General features: G+C 40.2%; 1 protein-coding gene across 1 annotated transcript; it reads right to left on the minus strand.

Annotated features, from left to right (window-relative positions):
- Nucleotides 1-1025: 1025 nt before the first annotated feature.
- On the minus strand, nt 1026-2604 carry LOC113565469. The gene has a single exon (XM_026987568.1). The coding sequence runs from the start codon at nt 2573-2575 to the stop codon at nt 1325-1327; it is 1251 nt and encodes a 416-aa protein (XP_026843369.1). The 5' UTR covers nt 2576-2604; the 3' UTR covers nt 1026-1324.
- Between the last annotated feature and the right edge of the window lie 7367 nt (nt 2605-9971).

Consider the following 9971-nt stretch of genomic DNA (forward strand, 5'->3'; position numbering starts at 1 on the left):
CGCGGAAGAACCCGCATGCCACACGTGTTTTGATCAGTATGACCGATCTCAGGAATATACCAAAATATACCATCTCATTTTAAAAATATACCGTAAATATACTAACGAATTAAAGTTATATTTTACATATTCCTCGCTTTTGATCTTCCGTCGAATATTCTCAGCTATATAGCACATTTAGCCATGCCCACATAATTTTATACGATTGATAAATCAATTTTCTATTTAACTGGTGTATTCTTAATACTTGCTTTTATTGCATTTTGCGTAAAAAAGGTTTTAGCGAAAAAAGGAAACGAAACGAAAAAGGAAATTGCTCAATTTTGATATTCCATTGAATAATGCTGACTAACTAAATCTCTCAGCAATGCCCACATAGTTTTATCCCATTGATGAATAAATTTTCTACCTGATTGGCTACTTTTAAGTACTCTCTTTTATTCTATAGTGTATAAAACAAGATTTAAGCAAAAAGATCAACAAAAAACAATGGTAACGTAAGTGAGTATGGAATGTCACGTCAAGCGGAGTTTGGGCATAGGTATACCCTATTTGGTTAATATAAAACTGTTTTAAAACGTAATTAGTTAAGAAATTATCTCAGATTGTTATGTTTTAGACATATTAATGTATATGATTAGGGTCTTGTTAATATTTTTCGATATTTCGTTCTATAACATCCATTTCCCTGCGAATGTTGCGCATCTATGATAAAATATTGTAGTGTATTTATGGTTTTATGCTTGTATTTTTGATTTTTTGATTTTAATCGCATTTCTACCTGGATGGATTACCACAACAAGGTGAGTTCATTCATACAGATATATTTGTCTCGTAACAACAGATATATTCGATCAGCAGGTGCCATCTCCAAGAAGTTGCAAGGTGTCTGACCTAGATAGGGTAAATTTAACGATTATCGTGTTCTTCCAATAGGCGCGAAACCTGTGGCCTTTCATTTGACATAGAAAAACAAATGGAATATCCTTAGTACAGCCTTCCCAGAAGACACAACACAACCTGAATCATTTTTGTATAGTTCTTATATTTTGAAAATGTAAAAAATACTTTTGTATGTGTGCTTAATCTCACAGAGGTACAGATTGTTCAGGAGTCTTGAAGCGAGAACAGTTTAAAAATGTAAGTCTTAATGGGAATTTCGTTATGCATGGGTGATGGATGACAAACAGGTAAAAACTGAACTAAACGCAAAGTAAAGTAAACATAATACGAACTCACTCAAATACTAAACGTAAAAACGTAAAAAGAACTTAGGCAAACGTTTTCAAGATACTACAAGCTACAATTAATTAAAACTATGGAATTAAAAGCACAAGCGCTTCAGTGAGTTTTTTTTCTTGAGCTTGTAGTCTTGCCTCTGGTTGCGCTGCGGTGGCGTCAGCCTTTCGCTGGGCATCATTAACTTCGAGGGTGTTCCCAGCTCGGTGACCAGGCATCGCTCGCCCGGATGAGACTTGCACAGGCAGTTGATGCAGAAGCGGAACTTGCAGATGACACTGGTACATTCGGCAAAATTGTAGGTCGGCTGCGAGACCTTGATCTCGTCGAGATCCAGCGACAGGAAGCGTGACATGGGTGGCCTCGCGCTGATGGCAAATGAATTTTTAATCGGTGGCAGTGTTTGCGACAGCAGCAGGCTTCCCTCGCTTCGGTCCCGCGAAGCCTCGCTGACGAAGACACGGCTGCTCTTGCCGCAGCGGGGACACTTGATTCGTTGGGTTTGCTCCTTCAATACCCGGCCGGCGTCTGCCTCCATCAGTTGAAGACTGTTGTGGGCTGTATCGAAGAGGGATGAGGTGTTGTTGGCGTTGTTGATACTATTCGAAGTTTGTAATGGCACTGTTGAGTTGGTTTTGAACACATTGTGTCTCCTCTTGGGCAGATAGGGATTCTCTTTGGTGAGGCTCATCTTGAGGCGATGATTGTGCAGACGCTCCACGGACCGCTGGCTTTTGTAGACAGTCTGCTCCCAGCTTTTCGATACTTTGGTCATTACGTCCAGCGTTTGGGCATTCACATGCCTCAATATGCACTCCAGGGCCGGCTGGGTTTGGCTCAGCATACTGAAGATGTCGCAATGTTCCAAACCATCGAAGTAGCGTCTCCTGTTCAGTGGCTCGTTCGGTTGTGGAAACAGTAGCTTCTTTGACTTCTTTGGGCTGCTGTGAGGGGCCAGAAAGTGCTTCTTACGGCGCTTTGGAATGCTCTGAACTTCCTGCAGGTTCGGCGTCCCATAAGGCTCGTCGAAGCTATTGAAGCTGTTGCTGGCGGGGACCGTCAGCGGGTAGTTCTTGGTCCAGAGTTGATCTCTCGGATGGCTGCTGGGCGTTTGGTACAGCGACGAGGCAAAGCCCCTGTGGAGAGTTGAATTTGTTGCATTGTTGTTGCGACTATTCTCGCTTTCGCAGTCGCGCTCCAACAAAAATGGCGCCTCCGCGGTTGAGTTGTGCTGCACTCGAAAGGACATGTAGCCGGACTCGTCCATCTCGGCATCGGACGATGCCCCCAAGTTGGGGTCCTTCTTTTTCAACATCTTCCGATTGTAGGCACTCATATTTCCTCAAATATGGTGTAAATTCTTACGTTTTAGGCATTTGTTACTTTTTTTTTTTTTTTTTTTGTGTTGTTTTTGATGCTACAGTGTGACCGCGGGATACCGTCCGACCCTCAGAAATATACCGAAACATACCGCCTAATTTTCAAAATATACCATAAATATACTGACGAATTCAAGTTATATTTTACATATTCCTCGTTTTTAATATTCCGTCGAATATTTCCAGCTAAATAGAACTCTTAGCCATGCCCACATAATTTAAGCCCATTGATGAATCAATTTTCTTTAAGATTGGCTGGTTTTTAGTACTTGCTTTTATTGTATTTTGACAAAAACAAGGATTAAACAAACAAGTTAAACCAAAAAAACAGTGGCAATGTTGCTAGTATTTGAAGACATGATGCGTGTATAGGTCTTTGTGCACCCTATTTCGTAATTTTATATGAAGATCAAACGTAATTTATTAAGACCTTTTCTCAAATTGATATTCTTTAGACATATTCAAGTACATTTTTAGTATCTTGTATATATTTATCTCGATCCTGATACCTACGGAGCCTGCGATGACAAACGTATTCACAACTCTATAACATCCATTTCCCCCAGGGTATGTGTGCATGGAATTAGCAACATGTTTGTGTATGGAATGAGACTCATTGTTGCAAAAGCTAAACTGCGGCGAATCGGGTTTTGCCTATATTTCAAGCTATAGATGCCCACTTAGCTCTATCCCATAGATAAATTCATTTTCTACAAGATTGCTTCTTTTAATTACCTTAATGTATTTTATTTTGACTAAAATACGGTTTTCAAGTAAATGTTGCAGCAACATTGTGTATGGAATTTGACTCATTGCTGCTCAAGCGAACTGCGGCGAATTCAAATTCGATTCAAAAAAACGACCAATTCCTCATATTCTTTGTTCCGTTGAATAATACTATCTATATGGAACATTTAGCCATGCCCACTCAATTTTATACGATTGATGAATCAATTCTATACATGATTGGCCTATTCGAAATACTTGCTTTTATTGGATTTTTATATAACATTGGAAAATTAAATTCATAGATGACAAAAATACCATTTAGCACTAAAAAACACCTCATGGGAGCGCGGCGAAAACCAGTTTCTACAGAATATACGGTCTCATTTGAAAAATATACCGAATGGTGCGCGCCAAATCGAACTTTTTTGAATGTGAGCGACAAGGATTTAAATGTTGTCAACCGGGCCTTTATCTATGCCCACATAATTTTATACGATTAGTGAATCGATTTTCTTATTGACTGGCTAATTTTAACGAGCCCTTTTATTGTACTATGTCTAAAACAAGGTTTAAAAAAAGGGTCAACAAAAAAGTATTCTTTACGTAGTATTAATGTTAAAACGTAAGAGTGCACGTAATAAAACGTAATAATAATAATAATATAGAGCTACCAAAATATCGGATAGTCGCTAGAGCTGCGCGCCAAAGTCCAATTTTGAAAGTGAATGAGTGACAACACAGTAGAATGCAGGATGTAAGACATGCAGGGAAGTACATTTTGAGGTATTGAAAAACTAGAAAACTCTACGTATTTAAGAGGGCCCTTGCAAAAGCTAGTTGCTGTGATACTAAAAAATGTAATATGTGGATAGCTCAATTTTATATCACTTTGGCGCTTGATTTAAAAATTGTTATTCAATTATTAGTAGCTGAAAATATTTGTATGTCAGAGAATACCTAAATAAAGTCAATTTTTTGATGCTGTGATATGTTGTCCCAGGGAACTTCCTTATTTTGTCAAAATAATTCCCTTGTACTTCTTCCTTATCTTCCTTGGGATATCCACTTTCCATTATATTTTTGAACGGAATAAACCAGCAACAATCTTTCGAATTCAATTTCTTAACCTCAGCGCTGAGCAGTTGGGATAATCTGGTCTTGGCCCATTATGAATGTCATCAAATTAACAGAAATCCCTTCATAATTTATCATTTGTGCTTTTTGTGGTCTCCACTGTCCAACAAAATCCAGCCTACTCCCTATGCTCTGTCTGGGCGCAGTTCACTTTTTTGCAAATCATGCCGGGGCATAGATTTCGAATTCATGTGAACATCTTCCCCATAAAGCGTGGCCAGCGCCTGGGCGTGATAGTAGTTTCGTCAGCTGTCCATATTGTTTCTGTGCTGACAGCCTCCCCCTGGCGGCACATCCACACCCCTGCCCCCAACAAGCGCTTGGCACCCCATTTTACCCTTGGCAAAGGAATAGGACTTCATCCACTTGCTGCTTCTGCTGCCAGAGGACGACCCAACAAAGCCGAAAGAGGGAGAGAGTGTGAGAGCGAGTGAGAGGTCGAGAGTCTGTTGAGGTCGGAAGAGGAAAATCAATGAATGATATTTCCTTTATGAGGCTCAATTATTTGTTGCGGGGATTTGCTATTCTTCCACCATTCTTGTCATCTGGCCTTCGGTTCCGGGGCTGTGCGGGGCTCGTTCGTGCCTCATTGTCCTTCTAAATGCTTTGGCAAAATATTTTGGGTATTTGTGCAGTCTTTTGTCAGGAGTCGCAGTCGCCCCTTCAGTAGTCTCGACTCGACTCGACTCGTCTCGAGCAGGGGCGTTAATAATTTATGAATATTTGCTCATTTATTGTTTTGCATTATTTATGGTTTTATTATTTGTCTATTTGGGTTGGACAAAGGGGCGGGGCAGCGGCAAAGATTTGGTTTTGATTTTAATTAAATCGACAGACGCACATCGGCTTAATTTAAAGTCATTTGACTGTCCTAATCTCTTTGCCTCTCTCTCTATTCCGTTCTCTCCGGATATGATATGGGCGTGGGGCGGTGGTTTCGCATATTAATTGTGGTTGCGGCTCGAAACAGAGGGAATTGGGATTAATTTGCGGTCCATTGGTTCATCTCTGTTCTCTGTCAACATGGCTTTTATTGCTGTCTATAGAAACAGAAGGAAGAACAGAGTTTCAACTAATGACTTTGTCATTGTCATACCGAAATAAACTTCTCTGGGCCTTGGGCCCTAAAGAGCTCTAAAATAGTGATTTTTGGTTAGGCGTAAAATATACTCTCTATATACTTTCTATAAATGTATCTGTGAGGCCATGACTATGCGAAGCATTCCGACGAAAATGGAATAACTTTTCTTTATATACATATTTATAAGCGTATGCTCGTATAAGATGAATGCTTTTCTGTCTAAGAGATCTGTCCATCTGTTGAAAAACTGTTACTCTAGTTATCCGCCATTTAAGAACGAAGGAAGACAGTTTTCCGTCTAATAAAATCGACTTTTTTTTGTCCTTCTGCAGATGTTTTGTCAGAATATCTCCTCGTATGGGGTTACAAAGCCCTCGCTTGCTTGCCCTCGATCGATGCTTAGATCTTCACTATTTAGTAGTGCTTCACCAGTATCTAGGACTATACAGCAGTAGGAGTAGGATGAAACCAAAATAGGCTCGAGAAACAGTTGGTCAAATGCTAACCACCAGACGAAATCAAGCTGTTGTTAAATATTGGTTGAATAGAATGTCGGGGTCACTCACTTATATTTAGTTTCCAATGTTCCATAGCCTCTGACCACAATAGTTCAACCCCTCTCAAATCCTTTTAGTGTATCCAATTCCGACATATTGTATGCTCTATATGCATACATATGTTTTATGTGAAGCAATGTTTGCACGGATATTGATACCAAACTGATTAATTTGGGTTTACGCACCAGAACGACACGGAATGATGACAAATGGAGGCCAACGAAGGAGAGCTCTAGTCAATATTTGCACTCAATCCGTACATATGCTCTAATTATTATCCTTTTAGCTGTGGGCAGTGGCAGTGGCCCGGTTTTGGCATTATGTTGACTGGCTGACTGACTTACTGGAGAAGGGACATGGGAGACACACCACACACCATACAGACACACACACCCCAGCAGATCAAACATGGGGTCGGTCTCGAATCAACTAATTATGGTAATTTACCCGCGGAATGTCAACAAATATTTTGTAACCGGCTATTTTATCGCACGGCCGCTATACACGCGGGTCCCTGGTCAAAGGATCCACACCCCCACCTGGAGGCGAAGTGCAACTGGAGTGTCCAGTCCTTGACAAACGATGTTTACCCCCAGGAACCAGTTGTCGGTGGTGTGGGTGGATGGTGTCCTTGGGGGGCACACGAAACGGTCTGATTATTTTTAACCAACAATACAGGCCATCCCCGAAGGAATGACTGTAACCTGAACTGGAACTAGAGCTGAACCCAATTCGCTTGATTGTGTTTGATTTGGCCCCTTTTTTGTGCTTGGTAATTCATTTTTAGCCAATAAATCGCTTGGTCGTCGCCTCAGTAGGGTGCGGCACAGGTAACAGAGCCACCAAGCGCCGCCACCAAGTGGCGCTAAACAGAGGAGCTGTATTAATTTGATGGTAATAGGGAAATAATCGCACTCATTTATCATTTTAATGCATTCTCTGTTCCCGACTAGGGCGAGCCCGGAGTCGGGCAAAAGTCAAGTCCGCTTGCTAGATTACGGCCCGTCCTTCTTCCCCTCCAAACTCTTTGAATTTCCGGGCGGAAAGTAATTTCCCATATTCTATTTTTAGATCGAGATTATAAAGATTTGGGTGTGTCCTGGTTTTAATTTTATTGGTCCTGATTCACAAGCTCAATCGAATCGCAAAGAAACACTTATGATTCCATTGTGAAAATAGGAATGATTCAGGTTTTTATAAAATTATTTGGCACATAAGCATCAATCAATGAACATTAATCTGAATTGATCCGTTTTTAGTTGTCTCATATTCACCATCAAAAATGTATGTTTGAAAGCACTTGATATTGAATTGTAATTTGATACATTTTTATTTTATAAATATTATTCAGACAATTCGCGAAATTTGATTGATTTGCAATTTGCGAAATTTAAAAAAAAAAAGTGAACCATCAATCGTGCGAATTTATTCCTTTTGACTGCGACACGTGCGATGCACATGACAAATGGCAGAGAACTCAGATGTGCAAAATCATTTTTTTATTTTTAGATTTTTCAATTAACAGATTAACCAGTAAGGAAGATATGTTCTGGGCGCTGAGGTTTTCATACGCTTGAAAAAACAATAAAACAATGTGTTTCCTATGGCATATCATAAAGTGCCGTCTGATTCCGTTTCTATTTCTCTTTTTTCTATTATATGAGCCCTTCTGCTGTTTTTTTGAGGTGAGAAACCGAATAAACAATTTACGATAGGAACTGATTGTGGACCACGCATAAAATACAATGGAAAACCCTGCAATTCTTGGGTATTCCAATCGATTCTTTACATAAAGAGGTATTTTCCTTCCCTTCTTCAATTAATTTTTTATTTTAATTTCAATTCTTTCAATTTAAATTTTTGTAATTTCAATTTCTTTTTTTCCACTATTTTCGCTTGGCACCGAGAGATCATATTGTGAGCGTGGTCCAAGTGCACGGTGTAAAAAAAGCTCATTTTACAGTAGGAGAGGGAGAGAGTGAGAGAAGAAGCAGCAACGTACGTCAGTGCGTGATCAAGTGGCAGTGGCGGACCACAAGGCAAAAAGGTAAACAAAACCAAAGGAAGATCGTGCGAGTGAAAAGTGCGGCAATATGTCCATGCGAAGTGTGAAAAGTGTTTCATATTTTAAATATTCATACTGTACATACGCATGTATGTATATAAACATATTATTTTGTGGATTAATTAATGTTTACTTAGCGGAGCACCCTCGCTTGCTCTGTGCGGTAAGGTGTCTCATGTTTTTTTTCCCTTTCGTTAACGAAGTCTTTCGATGTGTACTTGTGTGTGTATGTATGTGAAAGCTAAGCACGAGAGTTGCCCTCCAAGACTCAAGACACTCAATTCTCTATCCACTCCCACTCAAGAGATTGCAAGAGAGCACGTGCATAGAAAGAAGAGCAAACAAAAATCAGTGAGCGCATATTGTCGGTGCGCTCTCGATCTACATACATACACACACTACTCGAACACATATGTATGTAAATGTCAGCAATAGGTGACAACAGGTGACATCATTAAAAATGGAACAGATCGAAGAAGATAAGAGGCTTAAATAATGAAATGGTGAATATATTGACACAGCATGGAAACTGCAAGTTAAGAACAGAAAGAATGCAGCGAGGAGAACTACCAGCGCATTATTATAGGCAAAAGGAAAGAGAACAAAGCTTTTGTTTCTGTCAGTGTAAGTCTTTTGTCTCCCCTCTTGCTACCATTCTTATAGTTGTTCACGTACCGGCTCGTTTTTTACTATTTTTAATTTCTAGAAGCATTTCTTTGCCCCCTCTCACACACGACTACAATTTGTCAAAGAAGCAATTGCCAAAGTCAAGTGCCCAAAAACGAGAAGGGTTTTAAACATAGGGTCAACCAAACCTAGAATTCAGAGCCCCGAACCCAATCGCAATTGCGTAAATTAATCATGGGGCGGCAGCTCCAGTTTCGAGTGAAAAAAATGTGAAAAGTACACGGAAAAACGGTTTCAATTTGAATAATATGACGAAAGGGAAGGGTAGGGCCCCGAAAGGGTTGACAGCAGCAGTTAGTGTGGTGGCAAGGTATGTGTGTGTGGATGCCACATTCAGTGCTGTGTCCGTTTCCGTGTCCCGTCAGGGTGTCACTGTCACATAGTTCATTTCGCATTCAGACCATGCTTCAAGGCGTCGCGCGACTCCTTTGCCAATTTCATTTAGCGGCATCATTTCTGCTCGTGCCTTTGTCATTTTTTCTAACTTTTTTCAGCGGCAGCAAATGGAAAAAAACAAGATAAATGATTTAAAACTTGACTTTTCATTTCGTATATTAGCTGGAACGTGCCTCACATAGTTCATGTCAATCTCTGCCCCTTCTCCCACAGCCACCTGGTTCAACTCTTGCCCCACAAAAAAAGAATGTGGAAAACTTAATTGTTTTCTATTAACGAGCCTCGATTTGTTCCATGACTTTAACACATTTGGTTGATCAAAATATCACACACCCCATACGAACGGATTCCTTCCCCTCCTATTCCTATGGGTTTCTCTGCTTCTCCTTCCACCCACCACTATTTGGACATATGTTGCTCTGTGCCCGCTGATGATATATGTCTGTGTGTATAGCCCTCGGTTGTTGCTGCTGATTATGGTGGCCACAAATGCTCCGAACCATGAAGTGGTTGCTGGTACGACTCGGACTTGGAAACGGACTCGGTTTCGCTGTCGCTATAAATACTGTTTGCATTTAAGCTCAAATTCATAATTAATTGGATGAACAACAGATGAGAATTGAAGGTTAAATGGGTATATTTATATAGGGATTTATTAAGAGGGTTTCCATATACTTTTAAACTGACCAAATGTTGCCAATTTG

This window comes from Drosophila persimilis, unplaced genomic scaffold (assembly GCF_003286085.1).
Source record: "Drosophila persimilis strain 14011-0111.01,24,50 unplaced genomic scaffold, DperRS2 tig00000124-arrow-pilon, whole genome shotgun sequence".
In the NCBI taxonomy this organism is placed as follows: domain Eukaryota; kingdom Metazoa; phylum Arthropoda; class Insecta; order Diptera; family Drosophilidae; genus Drosophila; species Drosophila persimilis.

Coding starts and splice junctions, on each gene's coding strand:
- LOC113565469 (XM_026987568.1), bottom strand. CDS start 2,575: ATGAGTGCCTACAATCGGAAGATGTTGAAAAAGAAGGACCCCAACTTG.